Source organism: Dioscorea cayenensis, chromosome 10, assembly GCF_009730915.1.
Source record: "Dioscorea cayenensis subsp. rotundata cultivar TDr96_F1 chromosome 10, TDr96_F1_v2_PseudoChromosome.rev07_lg8_w22 25.fasta, whole genome shotgun sequence".
Classification (NCBI taxonomy): Eukaryota; Viridiplantae; Streptophyta; class Magnoliopsida; order Dioscoreales; family Dioscoreaceae; genus Dioscorea; species Dioscorea cayenensis.
The window spans coordinates 3225132-3241482 of NC_052480.1; the positions used below are offsets into that span (position 1 = coordinate 3225132).

Sequence of the window (16351 nt, forward strand, 5' to 3'; positions counted from 1 at the left end):
CTCCTTGGAAAGCCAAATATTTATCCCTTGGGGGCCGCCTTACTCTCATCAATTCTATTCTCTCTACTGTCCCTGTCTATTGGATGTCGGTCTTCAAACTACTTATTTGGGTGATCAAAGAAATCGACAAGATTCGTAGAGACTTCCTTTGGAAAGGCCCTGACCTGGGCCCGAGAGGCATCAGATTAATTGCTTGGAACACGATAACTAGACCTCGCAACATGGGAGGATGGGGTATCCTCAATATTTATGATTTCAATGTTTCCTTGCTTGGGAAATGGTGGTGGAAATTCTCCTGTCATCCTAACAGTTGCTTGGCCAAAATCATTCATTCCAACTATTCCCCTAGCGATCCAAATGGACTCCTGTCTCACCCTCCTCCCAGAAATAAATCGTATTTCTAGGCAGGTGTCACCTCCATCCTGCCCGCCTTCCGCTCTTGCTTGAAAAAATCTATCAGAAGTGGTGCTAACACCTCCCTCTGGTTTGATCGCTGGTACTCTGGGATTCTCTACAAAGATCTCTGGCCGGACCTTTTCTCCCAGTGCTTAACTCCTCGGATAACCGTCAGGCAATTCTTCCAACATCTAAGAAACCCGGAGATCCTTTTCTCCCCAGACCCTCCTGGCTCGTTAACCTCTCTTTTAGAAATTATTCCTGACTGCTCCACTTCTCTAGATGACACTCCCTCTTGGATCATTGAAAAAAGTGAAAATTTCTCCGTAAAATCATTCTACAAATTTCTTATTGATGGTGGATTACGAAGCAAGCTTTATTCCTCTTTCTGGAAAATTCGATGCCCTAGCAAAATCACTCTTTTTTGCTGGCTCGCTGGGGAAGACAAAATTCATACTCTTGCTAACTATTTTCGAAAAGGTGTATTTCCTACAATGTATCTGACACCTTTGTCCTCTGTCACAGTGCTTCTGAAAACCTGAATCACCTTTTTCTTAACTGTGAATTTTTCAAACGCATCTGGGTTTTTTTTCTCCCAAGCTTTAGCCTTCATCCATCTTTCACAATCTATTCCCTCACTCTGGACGAACTGGTTATCATCCATCAATCCCCAGTATCAAATCCTTTGGGATCTCATTTCCCGTATTGTTTTGTGGAATATCTGGATCGAAAGAAACAATCGTATTTTTCATTTGAATGCTTTATCGCAGCAAGTCATTATTTTTAAATCTGTTAACATGCTTTTATCTTGGATTTCTTCTGCTGCAGACAAACATCAGCAAGTTCTTAACGAAGCCTCTCAGAAAATAAAGCGTTCTCTCAACTTCCTCAGCGCCAGAGATTCCTCCTCCGCTGGTACTCTTGACCCTGGCTCTGTTTAGGAGTAGTTGCTTCTCCACATTTGTCTAAGTAGACCTGAGTTGCCAGACGGCTACTTCCGTTTACTTAGCTTATTTCTCTACTTGCTCTGTTTTTTCTTATTTCCCTTCTCCTCCTCACCTCTGGTGAGCGATGGCTTTATCTTTGTATTATCGTTTTAGCTTAATAAATCTGTGGTTTATCCACATTTAATTCAAAAAAAAAAATTAAAAATATCTATAATTAAATCAAATTTATTAGTTTTTGTCAAGCTTAATTTAGGGAGCTTAATTTATATATTAAGTTGAGTTCAAACTAGAAAAATAAAACTTAATTGAGTTCGAGCTAAGCATTAAACGACGAGTTTTCAGTAGCACTTGAGCTTGAATACCTTGTGACTTGGCTTGAACTCAATTAATCACACCCCAATTGAAGAGTGAACTTAATCAACTTGAAGTTTTTGATTTTCTTGTGTTTTTTCCGATTGATAATATAACTTTTGTTTAAGTTGATAATGATCGCAATCATCACAATGTATGAAGCTCTTGTCTGGCTTAGTCATTGCTCTTGTGATAAATATTGTTCTCTGTTTTTCACTCGTTTTTCTTCTCTTAACAATAAAGATCCCATTACACCAATTATTTTCTTGCATTAATTACACTACCTGGTTTTTCAATAATGAGTGTTTGTTTTATATATATTAACACTCATTGTTTTTTTTAATGTTTTTAAACTGAATTAATCTTAAAAAAAACTGTTGGAGTTTTCTGTATTATTTTTATTTCTTCCTCTTCTTATTAATGTAGTTGTTTATTATGATTTTTTTTCATTAAAATTCACCCAAAGAATAATAATAATGTAATTTTTAACATAATAATTTATGATAAATAATTAGTGCAAATTTAATGACAACCCTCCTCATTTAACTGTATATATATATATATATAACAATCAAACTGGTTGAGTTGTCTCTTTTTTTGTTTTTAACAAATTTTGTGGTTTATTCATTTTATCAAAAAAAAAAAATTCATGTGAATACATTTTAATATATGATATATACATTAGGACTTTAGAACAATACTATATTAAGTAATGTAATGCTTTATAAATAAAATCCCGGATATATAAATACTAGATTAAGTAAAGTAATGTGGCATAAAAAAATAATCAGCTTCTCAGGCTACATATATCACCAACCTGTTTTAACCCTAAACTAAAACTATATTCTCTAGCGTATGATAAGTCACAATTATATTTAATATTTTAAAAATATAAAGATAAAATACATACATTAAAAATGAGCTTAAAAAGCAGGTTCTTCTCATTCTTTGGCATTGACCAGATCGGTCCCTTTCAAATAACAGTGACCAGCATGTGCCTGAATAGAGACTAGCGGTTGGTGGATGCTGATAAATGATAATTAATTAAACAAATCCAAAATTAACCAACACGTGCATATTTACCAAGGCTTTAATGCTCATAGTTGGTCAGTGACAATGCATGCATTTACACGTGATTCTTGTCCAGAGAATAAACAAATCCTAGAGTTGGTGAGGAGAAACTAGAACCAAGAAAGAAAAGAAGAAGTTGTTGATAGCGACCTTCGAGGCCAATGAGCACCTTCAGTCATTAGTTAGTATAAATGAGGAGGCAAAGAGAGAACACCTTCATTGTAGATCTTACAAGGTAGAATTGAAGAAGTATAGTAGCAATCAAATCAACTACTTCTAAGCTAAACTAAATCTCTTCTTTGAGTTATGGCTTTTGGAGATGAAAAAGGAGTGGTTGAGGGGAACAAGAAGGTGTTGTTGAAGAAGTATGTGAATGGGTTTGTGCAAGAGAGTGATATGGAGGTTGTCACTGATGAAACTATCCTTCTTGAACTTCCTCATGAAGGATCTAAGGATACTGTTCTAGTTAAGAACCTCTACCTTTCTTGTGATCCTTTCATGAGAGCTCTAATGTCCAAGATGAGCGAGTCTCACTACATTGAAGCTTTTGTGCCTGGCAATGTATGTTTCTATCTTTAATCACTCTTTGTTTTTCTTCTCATTTGTTTGTTTGAGTATTTAATGCTTGATATGTACATATGTGTGTGTGTGTAGGTTATCAAAGGTTTTGGAGTGAGTAAAGTGTTGGAATCTGGACATCCTGATTTCAAAGAAGGGGAGTATGTATGGGGGATAACTGGATGGGAAGAGTATAGTCTCATCACTGACACTGAGAAAATTTTCAAGATCCCATTCACTGAAGTTCCTCTTTCTTATTACACTGGCCTCCTTGGTAAGATATATATGTTGGTCATAAAAAATAGCTTTTTTGAAGATGATTTATATAAGTTCAGTCAGTCCATTTATATAATAACATGTTATATGTGCAGGTATGACAGGATTCACAGCATATGTAGGATTCAATGAGATATGTTCTCCAAAGAAAGGAGAGTATGTATTCATATCAGCAGCATCAGGCGCTGTTGGGCAGCTTGTGGGACAATTGGCCAAACTCATGGGATGCTATGTTGTTGGTACTGCTGGTTCTGATGAGAAGGTTGAGCTTTTGAAAACCAAGTTTGGTTTTGATGATGCTTTTAACTACAAGAAGGAGAAGAGCTTGAGAGCCTCATTAAGGAGATGCTTTTCCTAAAGGTATAGATATATATTTCGAGAACGTCGGTGGTGCAATGCTTGATGCTGTTCTTTTGAACATGAGGGACAAAGGCAGGATATCAGCATGTGGAATGATTTCACAGTATAATTTGGAGAAGCTGGAAGGAGTGCATTTCTTGGTGAGAGTGATCACCAAACAACTCACAATGAAAGGATTCAATGTTGCTGACTATTTTGATCTTTATTACAAGTTTCTGGAGCTGATTATACCTTACATTAAGAATGGAGAAATCACATACTTAGAAGACAAGGCTGAAGGCATTGAGAATGCTCCTTCTGCTCTTGTTGGACTTTTTACTGGAAAAAATATCGGGAAACAATTGGTTGTTGTTGCTGAAGAGTGAACATGAATCTGAATTTCTTGTTTTATATTGTTTCCTTTCCTCTGCTGAGAATGCAACTTGTTTCAAATTCATAATAATCAAAGTCACTCTGTTTTATCCGTGAATTTTACCGGGCCAATGGCCTGCTAGTGTCAAGGGCTCAGGGTTCATTAATCACAGGATTAATAATAAAATATTTAAAAGTATATTATAATATTTAATAATTATAATAATATAATATAATCTTTATTTATAATAAATAAAAAATATAATTAATTAATTTTATAATTACAATTTTAATTTTATATACAATCGCTAATTTCCTAAAACTACAAAATATTTTTTTAAAAATAAAAATAAAAATAAAAATAAAATAAATATCTAATCATATACCTCACAAATGCCCTTGTCTCTCTGCGCAGTTGTTTCATCTTCACTTCTCAATCTCCCTCTTTGTTTATACTTTTCTTTCACTCTAGTCTTATGTTCTCTATCATATTAAATGCCAGTGTTCATCGCTACTTTTACTATGTCTATTTTTCTATCATCGCGATGAGATCCGGTCCTATTTAACGATTCTGATTCGTCGGACCCGGTTCGAGTACCACGGATCATTTAAAATCTGAGTTAAAGGGTATGGTCAATTCTTGATTTTTTTTTATCAAATAAACTGGGTCGGCCTGAGTTTGGCTATCTTGATGAATGCTATAATATTGATAGCAATGCATGAAGTTATTTTCTTATTCATTGCTATCATTGATATTTGTTTTTCGTTTGTTTTCATTCAATATAAAATTAGTTTTTCAACATAAAATTTATATAACAAATAAAAATGGGTTCTATGTAGAATATAAATAAATATAACCTTTAAGAAAATATATCCACAATTTGTCTTTAGAATATCTCTAATGGGTATTATCATGTGGCTCAACCAGCATTTATCTTTTAAACATTTTATTAGAGGCATTTGGTGGCCACAGAGTGTTTGGTGGCCCCAAGAGGTAGTTCGATCAGTTTTAAAATTTAAATTAGGAAAATACAATATTAGTTTAGCCTAATTAGACTGATTTAAATTAGTGAGCAATTTATAGTTTAAATTAACCTAAGTTAAAATACAATGTAAGTTTAGCCCAACTTAAAATTGAAAAACATCAACAACTGAGAATATCACCTTAATCATGCACCCCATAGAGAATCAGATACCAAGAAAAACACCATCTCTGCCGCCCAACCCACCATCATTTTAATGCTAGTTTGATAAATATTTTTAATAAAAACATTTTTAAATAATTATTTTTCAATAATATCATTATAAAATATCTTAATACTCCATCTAGTCTAAATTATCTGTCACGTTTCAAATTTGCATAAATATCAAAAGTGCTACTACAACTCTGCTCAAAAGAAGTAATATTAAAAGACAATTTTACCCTTATATTTAGGGTTTTTATTTTATTGATACACTCTCTTTTTAAATAAATTTTATTAAATTAGATGGGTAACATTGGAAAATCATAATGACTATTTATAGAATTCTTAAATTGGCAATTAATTTGAAACAAAAAAAACTCCCTAACAAATAATTTGGACTCTAGAGAATATATTATATAATCGTTAGTTTGATTTTATTAATTAAAATCACCGTCGTAATAGCCGAATGAATAATAAAGACTTTTGACTCCCATTAGGGTCATTAGAGAGGTCGAGTATTTAACACTCTATTAATGTGGTTGAGGATTAATAAGAAAAGATTGTGCATATGGAGCCTTGTCTGTGTCGTTTTCAATGCTCCTTTTCAATGTTGGGGTTGGTTGATGGTCCTTTTCAATGCTATGGTTGGTTGATGGTTGCTATCTTGCACATAATGACATTATCTATTATGTTGTTCAATCAATTTCAGTGTGGATTTTTTTTAAAAAAAAATGGTATTTTTTTCCTTGTCTAACGTTATATGGTAGAGAAATTTGTCATTATGAATATATAATTTTTAATATATTATTTTAGATATATATAACAAATCTTTATTATTTTAGTATGTCATTTATAGTAAATCTCTAGAAATCGTTAAGTTAATGTAATTAATATATTTTTGTACTTATTTATCCTTTAAACACATTTTAAGTAGAGGCACTTGTAGCCATTTATATATATATATATATATATTGGATTTGACAAAAACACAGGGAGGTGTACCTAATTTTTTATTTTTATTTCATGTGTTAATTTTATAAAATACTCGGCCACTGATAATGTATATTTTTATTTCATCAAAATATTTTGGAATCATACAATGGATGAAGATTTACATAAATACTATATTCTCTAATAGATATTTTAACAATAAAAATATAAGAGAGAGAAATATTTCATAGAATAAAAAACAAAAACATAGAGTAGTGTTTGTTTACATGTATTTGGGATTTACTAGTAAACTAAAGTTTAATTTCTTTAGTGAATTTCTAACCTTAAAGGAAGTTAAAGTACTCTCAAACCCATTTTTATTGTTTTTGGCCCAAACCGAAGTTGAAGAGCATGGTTCTCCTTGTCTAGGTGCTTATGTAGTTGATGATCATTTTTGAAGCTTGGGTTTGAGGTGGAGGAAAACGAATGGTGTGAGGGTGGTGAAAAATATTACGAGAAATCTATCTATGAATAATACTTCTTCCATTTATTTTTACCTGTCACATTTTGGAATTGTTCTTTGTTCATTTTTATTTGTCCATTTATAAATTTTGTGCAACATTAAATATTATTTTTTAAATTTATCTTTTATATTTAATATACTTCTATAACTTTTAATAAATTAGATTCAATTACATATATTTTTCAAAACATATTTTAAATAAGAGTAGTATTGGAAAGTTAGTATAATTTTTATAAGTTTTAAGTTACCAACTAATATTAATTAATTTTTTTAATGGGTGTGAATTAGGTAAATTAACGAACGAAAGCAGTATCATTTAATAATAATTTTAATATTTAATTTAATAATAAAAATAATAGATTAAATAATTAATGCAATTATTAAAGTTTTTAAAACAATATCTATTAAAATAATATTTTTTACGATGACAATGCCATTTTTTTTTTTTGAAAATAAAAGATAAACACCAATTCATTAAAAAAAGAATAGAAGAGAACATAAAACCGATCACCAAAAGTGAACCTGACTAATGACAAAAAAGACACAAGAAAAGGGGAAGAAAAGAAAGTACACCATTCACAAAAATGGTGCAAACCAAAGATAGTTAGCAAAGATTGGCATCAACAAAGGAGGGATCATATGGCTTGTTTGCCGCCAGAACAATCGGGGAGATCTGGCTCACTTGTCACCGGAGCAAGGGGCTTGTCTTTCTCGCTAGCCGATGCTATTTTTACAAACCAATTTCAAAATATAAAAAAATAGGTATAATACCCAAATTGGCTCATATACTTTTCTCTCTTCCCTTTCGTTCCCTCTACTCTGAAATGCGTCTCACTAATCCCTCCACTCTTGAAAATGGTTCTACTTAGTATTTTCTATTCTAAAATAGGCCAATTAGTGGCTGTATTTTCAAAAGTAGAGGGACTAAATGGGAAGAGATTAAGGGTAGAGGGACAAAGTTTGACTATTTTTAAGAGTAGAGAGATTAGTCGAGCGCATTTCTAAGTATAGGGACCAAAAGGAAAAAGAGAGAAAAATAGAGGACCAATTCAGATATTATAAAAAAAAATAATAATAAACCAAACACAAAATTTTATTTTATTTATTTTAAAATTCAAATATTTATGATTGTATCGTGACTGAAAAGTGAAAACCCCGATTCCACCAAAATTATTCCACCCAAAAATCCAGAAGCCATTTCTCCATTGTTGTGGCTGGAGCTCAAAATCTCATAGCAATTAATGGCGGCGGAGCTGGTGCCAAACAAGAAGGTTATCCTCAAGAACTACATCACAGGGTTCGTCAAAGAGACAGACATGGAGCTCATCAACTCCGACACCATCCAATTGAAACTTCCTGAGGGATCGCCGGGGATGATCGTCAAGAATCTTTACCTCTCCTGCGATCCTTACATGCGGAGCCGCATGTCCAAGCACGATGAACCCAACTACGTTTCCGAATTCGCCGCCGGCTCGGTATTAATTCTTATCAATTAAACGACGCAATCTCCCATTTTTCTATTTTTTTAATTTAAAAGTTCATTCTTTTTCGTTTTTAGTACTAGTTTGTTGCTCGATCTGATATATATATATATATTATATGTTTATTTATTTTAAATTTGTTCATCTCTAGTTTAATGTGATAATACTCTGATTGGCTGAATGATTTATATATATATATAAATGGATGAACCAAAACTTTGTTGAATAAGGTGGAATAGGTTACAAACATGATTGAAACTGAAAATAAAAATATATAGACATTTTAGTCAGTTTTTAAAATTGATTGTTGTTTCATCTGAGTTAGTGTTAATTGAATCGAGGAAGTCAAAGACTTCATTTGATTGTGGGGACAGAGTCCTCTAGTTTGATAGGGTGATGTTGTTTATATAAATGATGATGTTGTTTATTTTAATAAATATCAGCATGCTAGCGAATATTGTGTCTTTTTTATTTTTTATTTTCCATGTTGTTTTCAGTATATATATAATTAAGTATAAGTCCTACCTATGGCAGATTGGGATGTTCCTATTGACAATGCATAAGTGGTTTTCTTCAAAAACCACCACCAAGTTCTTGTAGGAGTGTTTACGGGATATCAAATTAGCATTCAAAATTAACAAATTGCCCCAGAAGAAGTGCTTTTATATCTAAGCTTCTACGTGCTTTATTCTAAAAGTCATAAAACAACACTAATTAATAAATGATTTGTCTATGTTTATCAAAACTAAATATATTTTACTGGAATTGATGTCTGATTAGTCTGGCTAGTGTGAGCCATGCTCTTGTTTTGATCTTGGTTTCCAGTGGCCTCACTATGTTTTTTTTATTTTTTTTGACAAAGCACTATGTTATTTTTATTGATGTACTATATTTTGATTTCTCCACTTTAATTGAAATAAAAAAAAAGTTTTACTTCAGAGCTTCAAAGTGCATTAGTGCCTATGTTTTGTTTGACAGGTAATCACTGGTAATGGTGTGAGCAAAGTTGTGTATTCTGGGCATCCAGATTTCAGTGTGGGGGACTTTGTTTGGGGAATGACAGGATGGGAAGAATACAGTGTCATCACATATCCTGAAAGCTTTTTCAAGATCAAAGACACTGATGTTCCCCTTTCTTATTACACTGGTATTCTAGGTGAGTAGTGTTATTAATTTTTGTAGACTACATAAACCAAATTTGGTAATAGTATTCAAACTCTAAAGGAACATAATCCGGTAGTTTTGGTTAATTTGTAGCATCACTTCTATGTTATTTCTGCAGGCATGCCAGGATTTACAGCATATATTGGATTTTATGAGATTTGTGCTCCAAAAAAAGGGGAATATGTTTTTGTATCAGCAGCATCAGGTGCTGTTGGTCAGCTTGTTGGCCAATTTGCCAAATTAATGGGTTGTTATGTGGTTGGTAGTGCTAGCTCTGATGAAAAGGTCTGCTTGGTCAAAAGTGTTTTTATTTGATTTATTGTTTTATGATTCAAACAAGGGGTAGTCCTGATGAGGTGTTCATCTTCTTTTTTTTTTCTTTTCTTTTTTGGCCAGGTTGACTTACTCAAGAGTAAGTTTGATTTTGATGAGGCTTTTAATTATAGAAAGGAACCTGACTTGAATGCAACGTTGAAGAGGTGATGATGGTTTTGAACCATGTTGTTTATTTAACTTATTGTAAACTTCCTCTCTGTGTTGCTGTTTATCAATTGGCAGATGTTCAGGGCCTTCAGGCTAATGGGCATGTTTGGCATTGCATTTGGAGAAGTTCTTTTGAAAACAAGAACTGTTGTTCTGATCCATTTTTTCAGTCCAGTGAATGTTCACTAACTTATAATCAGTTTGGAAATGTTCAAAACTTCTGAATACCTGCTTGCCTAGTCCTACATGTTTCAATCACGTGATACCTCTACTTCTTAATTAAATATTCTGCTAACAAACTCAATCATCATTTGATGTTCAGGTACTTCCCGGAAGGCATTGACATATACTTTGAGAATGTTGGCGGTGCAATGCTCGATGCCGTGCTACTGAACATGAGACCCCATGGCAGGATTTCTGCTTGCGGGATGATTTCTCAGTACAATCTTGAAAAACCCGAGGGTGTGCACAACTTAATGCACATTATCGCCAATCGAATCCGATTTAAGGGATTCCTGATTTTTTATTACTACCATCGATACTACGAATTTGTGGAAAAAATTATACCAGATATCAGACAAGGCAAGATCAAATATGTTGAAGATAAAGTTGAAGGACTAGAGAATGGGCCGGCAGCGCTAATTAGTCTGTTTAAAGGTCTGAATGTTGGCAAAAAGTTGGTTGTGATTGCTCACGAGTAGACAAGTCTGTCTGATATCCCTTCGCAAACATATTTAACACTTAAGTTTGGTTTTAATGATGCTTTTAATTATAGAAAGTAGAAAGAGTTGAGCGTATCTAGCACTGGAGAAATGTTTTACTGAAGGGATATGTGTGTACTGGAGAGATTATTAAATGAATGTCATTGTCATCTTTCCCTTAATTTTAAATAAATTACTAAAGTAGCTTGCTGTAAGGGTCGGTGCCCTTACATACGGTCACCATCCAATATGATGCTTATATCATGCAGGATGGCACTTTGCTTTAGTCGCGAGGGAGGCGGCGAGGCGGGCAGCCCGTATGGCTTTCGATCGAGTGGTGCCGAGTCGAGGCAAATCTGTGTGAGCGCACGACCCATGCCGGACAGCCCTTGCAGCGCATGGGCCCGTGGCCGAGTGTTATGACCGAGAGTGGGCGCATTAGCCCGCCGAACCTTGTTGTCGAGACAATTGGTGCATGCGCATGACCGTGAGCGCAGGCACTTGACCGAGAGGGCGCGTGGGTGCGGCGCAGTGGCGGATCTGAGTTCCGAGAGTGGGTACTCGGCAGTTCGAGAAGCCTTGCTAGGAGCATTACGGATGGATATCGGTATGACCCGAGCTGCCGTCTGCCACTGGAGGTGGATGAGCGCATCGGCTAGGGGATGCTCTCAGGGAGATGGGTGAGTTTGGATGAGCGAGTGCCATTGGTTGACACTGTAGAGCGATCCAGGTGTAAGGCAGTGAACAGTGTTGTGTTTCTCGGCACTGCAGCACTGTAGCACTGTGCTTGTTTTGATGTGACAAGTGATTTCATCCTAGCCTCTCTTTAAGGTTCGGCTGATCTTATCCTCTCCTTGGTTTTCCCTATATATATATGGCTCTCATTCCCTTAGAAAGGGGGAGGTTAATGATCTCTTGGTTAGGTCTTGGCCCTGGTTGTATTCCTTCTCATTTAATAGAGAGTTTTCGGATTTCTCTCTTATACTTGGCGTCTCATGATGTCTTTGCTTGTGCTTGCATGTTTACTAGCCTTGTTTACTTGATAGGGCATGGTTGCTTGCTAGTTTCTTAGGCTGTTTGTGGTTCCAGGTATTGGAGGCTGGCTCGGCGCCTTGGTGGTGTGACGAGCGCCGCGCGGTGATCGTTGGGGCGATCGAGAAGGCCGTGACACTTGCCATGTGGTGATGTTGTGCATTTATTTATACATTCCTTTTAAAATTATGCTCAATACCTCGCTTAGCGACCGTATCATCTCCTTCCAACTAGAGATATAAACGTGGTGGGGATTCACCGGGGGATATATTTTCCGGCTCTGATCCAAAAATATATTCTCATCTCCGAACCCAGTTCCGAACTCGAATACGGGGATTTTTCCCCGTCCTCGTGGGGATTTTTGGGGTTCGGGATTCCCCGACCCCGTTTAATTAATTAAATTATTATTATTTAAAATAAAATTTATAAAATATTTGCTAAAAATATCATAAAATATTTTTAATAATTGAGAAACTTATTTACAAATGACTTAACACAAAGGGCCCGTTTGGCATTTTGCAGGGAAAGTAATTGCATGTAAAGTCTTTGCAGGGAAAGACTTTGCATGTAATTACTTTACCTGCAAAATAACATTACAACGTTTGGTTATCCCAATCAAAATTGTAATTACTTTGCATGCAAACTTAATTCTCACGTTTGGTATGAACTTGTTTTCAATGTAAAATTAGGTTTATTCTCATTTTTGCCCTTAGTTGTTATAGTTACTAAATTTGGGTTTTTATTCAACTCTAATAATATTATTAACTCAGTCCAAATAATAATTAACCTATTCTTCATAAATTAAAAAAAAAATCAAATGGGGTTTTTATGTTTTTTTAGTACACTAAAAAAATATAGATTTAAACCACCATGTGTTCCTAATTGTCCATCATACAATTTTATTTGTTTCAATTCTTACATCTATTGCCTTAATTGATATTATCCAACAAATATTCATGACACATTCCATATGAACAATCACACATTAATAAATAGCTCAAAGTATTACCATAAATTCATAATCCAAACTCAAAAGTACGACAAAGTCTAGACATATTGTTTTAATTATCCAAAACATAAAATATGTCCAAATCACAAACCAAAGAAACAAAATTAAACAAAACATTTAGATGACACCATCTAAAACACTCTTCACATAAATTCAAATATTTAATTTTGATTTACAGACCGATAAAACACACACATTAAAATAGACATTACTGCAGTATGTAATCATTTTAAAAGTTTTTTGGATTTTTCGGCATTCAAAAAAATCTCACTTTCTTTTATGGCTTAAGTAAACTATATTTTTTCATCAATGATTTGGTTGTGAAAAAAATTAAGGACTGAATATAATATCAAGATTTTACAAGGGTTTATACATAAAAAACCCTCCAAAAATCAATCAAAAACAAAGTCCACCCAGTTTTATTATCCGACACTAGTGTTTTATTATCCACACTAGTTCACATTACTTTTGTTTTCAAAGTAGTTTTATTATCTACATTATATCTATTACTCAAGATTTTCTATTACAACAACATAAATCTTAAAAAGGGAAAAAAAGAAGATATATGAAGTTCAATAAACCAATTTTTCAAAAAGAATGTATGAAATTCGCAAAGCAAAAACCCTAAAAATGTTGATGAATTACATTGAATTTCATCAACTTTTTAAATATCAAAAAGGCATCCTTTTTTTCATTTACATAAATTTTTACCAAGTTAACAAAAATTAGCAAAAATATGGAATTTATGAACATAAGAAAAAAAGGTTTGCACCATTATATCTACAATAAAAATTCCATAAAAATAAAAAAATATGTTATGCAAAAACATGATAAAAAGAGACAAGAAATAATATTGTTAAACTAAGGAATTAATATTTTGATTTGAATGCTTCTACTTAATATTTATTTATATATCTCATATATTTTAAAAACTTTGATTCACTACAAATAGAGAACAATTTTTTTACGTGGGAATTAAAAACAATCGTGGACAAGTAAAAATATATATGTCTCAACTTCTTATCTTATCATGTTGGATTATTATTTCAACATAGATTTGATTTAATCAAAAACAAAAAAATTCTCCAATAAAAAAATTTTTATCCAAACAAATATGAAATTTATTTATCTTTGATCCATTTAAAATATGAATTTTACACCAAAAAAATTTAACAAAAAAATTTAACACAAAAATAATCTAACAAACTTGAGAAAAAAATATTAATAGGATTTCTCCGATTCAGAAGAAGCGACAACTCTCCGCCGAATTGGAAATATGATCGCATTAGGGTTATTTCAAAGACAAAACAAACGAAAAAGAGTTTTATGTAATAAAGGGTAGTTTGGTAATTTGACAATTACCAAACTTTCCCATCCAACGGTGTAAACACTTTCACACCACCCCCCCTGTGAATCACTTTCCCTAGTCAAGTGGAAAGTGATTACAAGGAGACCATATTATTTTTAAGAACCAAACGCTTGAAATAGATTCACCCCTTACTTTGCAGGGAAAGTGACAACTTTACATCATACCAAACGGGCCCAAAATACCAACATACACAATCACCAATAAATTATTTGTAAAATTTAAAAAAAATTAAAAAAAATGTAATATAGTTAATATAAGTTTAAAATTTTATTTAATTTTTATACTAATGTTTATTTAATTATTAATAATTTACTAAATAATGAAATATATATATATATTATTTAAATGAAATATTTAATATTTCGGGCGGGGCTGGGAGGATATTCCCCGGCCCTAGCCACGATCCGACGGGGAATTTTTTTCGGCCCTGGCCCGTCTCCGACCCCAGAAAAAATTCTTCGACCCCTGCTCCAACAGGACGGGAAATCGGTTCTCGGTCGGGGCCGGGACTAATTGACATCCCTACTTCTAACTAAATACTAATTATTATAAATATACATCACCTAACTTCCAGTTGGTAATGGACAGAAAAGTTTAAACTACAATAGTTTCAATTAAATAATTAGAATTAATTTCTCCTACCTCATTTATTATTTAATTAGACTTAATAAATTAAGCAGGAAACAATATCAATAATCAATAATAAAAATAACAAAATAAAGAATCACAAAACACTTGATTTTTAACGTGGGAAAAAACTACAGGTTTTCATCCAAATGAATAATCTCTACTGCACCACCATTATAATAAAAAAAATGGTATTTTATTACTCTCCCAAACAAAAGTTTAGAGGGTTTTTTTTAACTCAATAACTGAGAACTTATGGTTGATTTATATTTATCAAAATAAATAAATAATTTTTACTATGAAAATGATAAAAATACAAAGTTTATCTAGCACATTCAAATAATAACAATATCAACATCACAGTGCAAGTTGATCTGCAATAAACTTTTTTGGCAAAAACTATAACTTCAAAATTAAAAAATTAATTAAGAGTGATCTCACAAATAAAAAACATATTTGAAAATCAAAATTGGTTATGTAAAGGTGACGCGCAGCGAATACATTTGATCAATAGAAAAGAGAAAATTTATTTTTAAAAATTAAAGGTCATTTTGTCACGGACTCGGACTTCTCTCCCGATCACTCCGTGCGGCACTTGATCACTTGAGCTTGATCAAGTCAGCCCTTTTGATTCCTCGGCAAGAAAGTTAACCTTTGGTGGCTAAAATTGAACAAGTATGGCTCTTGAGAAGTGTTGTGGGAATGAACTCTTGAATTGCTTGGAAACTTGGTTAGTTACAAATGAAGTCCCTTTGGCTATTTATAGGCCAAAGGTGCCCTAATGGACGGTTGAGATCTTTTTTGATCCAACGGTCCATATAGACTCTCTAGAACTCTCTATATTCTTCCTACAATTACATGAGAATATATGAAAATACAAGAGTTCTCTAGAAGACTCTATATGACCTTACATGGTTCAAGATGCTTCATGAACCTTCTATAAGTTTACATGATAGAGATTTTTCTAAGTGTGGGAAGATACCTCTCTTCCCTCTCGGTCATGACACAATGTCACGCTCCTTGGCGCGCCGTACTGGTTCCCATCGTGCCAGGGCGTGACAAGCTCCCCCACCTATCGTGGCGACGCCCTCGTCGCTTCTTGGAGCGAGGCTTCCTTGACTCGGTCCACTTGCCTTTATTGAAGCTTGGTCCTCCATTATCCACAAGGGTCATGGCCGAGATCTTCTTCTCCTTGAGATGGGCCTCCCTCTTTAATGGCACCATCCTCATCATGCCCTCTAATATCCACATAGTGTCGGTGAATGGCACGGGCACAGCTTTGGTTTGATCGAAGAAGTCCATACCAAGTACCATGGTGTACTCATCCATCTTCACAATGGAGAAGTCTAAGGTACCATGCCAATCTCCTAGGCTCATCTTGACTCCTCTTGCTACGCCATGGATGGGTGTTGGCTCCACATTTATCGATTTAAGCATGCCATGTTCCATCTTGTAAGGGATACCGAGCTTCCCTTGCCTCTTTCTCCTCAAGGAAGTTGTGGGTAGCGCCCGGGGGTCGATCAAAGCATTCATTACTT

At 33.8% G+C, this 16351-nt stretch overlaps 1 protein-coding gene and 1 pseudogene across 1 annotated transcript; both read left to right on the forward strand.

The window, feature by feature from the left end:
• The first annotated feature begins 3000 nt into the window (after window positions 1–3000).
• LOC120270113 lies at window positions 3001–4428 on the forward strand (annotated as a pseudogene).
• Window positions 4429–8077: 3649 nt separating this feature from the next.
• Window positions 8078–10965, forward strand: LOC120270610 (2-alkenal reductase (NADP(+)-dependent)-like). The gene is made up of 5 exons (XM_039277662.1): window positions 8078–8422; window positions 9407–9584; window positions 9711–9877; window positions 9989–10071; window positions 10398–10965. Exons 1-5 carry the CDS (start codon window positions 8189–8191, stop codon window positions 10774–10776), a joined length of 1041 nt encoding a protein of 346 aa, XP_039133596.1. The 5' UTR covers window positions 8078–8188; the 3' UTR covers window positions 10777–10965.
• The last annotated feature ends 5386 nt before the right edge of the window (window positions 10966–16351 follow it).

What these genes read in the sequence shown, in the direction of transcription:
- LOC120270610 (XM_039277662.1), top strand. Translation starts at nt 8,189, where the DNA reads ATGGCGGCGGAGCTGGTGCCAAACAAGAAGGTTATCCTCAAGAACTAC. An exon ending in GTGCTAGCTCTGATGAAAAG is followed by an intron (nt 9,878 to 9,988) that starts GTCTGCTTGGTC and finishes TTTTTTGGCCAG; the next exon opens with GTTGACTTACTCAAGAGTAA. An exon ending in TTGAATGCAACGTTGAAGAG is followed by an intron (nt 10,072 to 10,397) that starts GTGATGATGGTT and finishes TTTGATGTTCAG; the next exon opens with GTACTTCCCGGAAGGCATTG.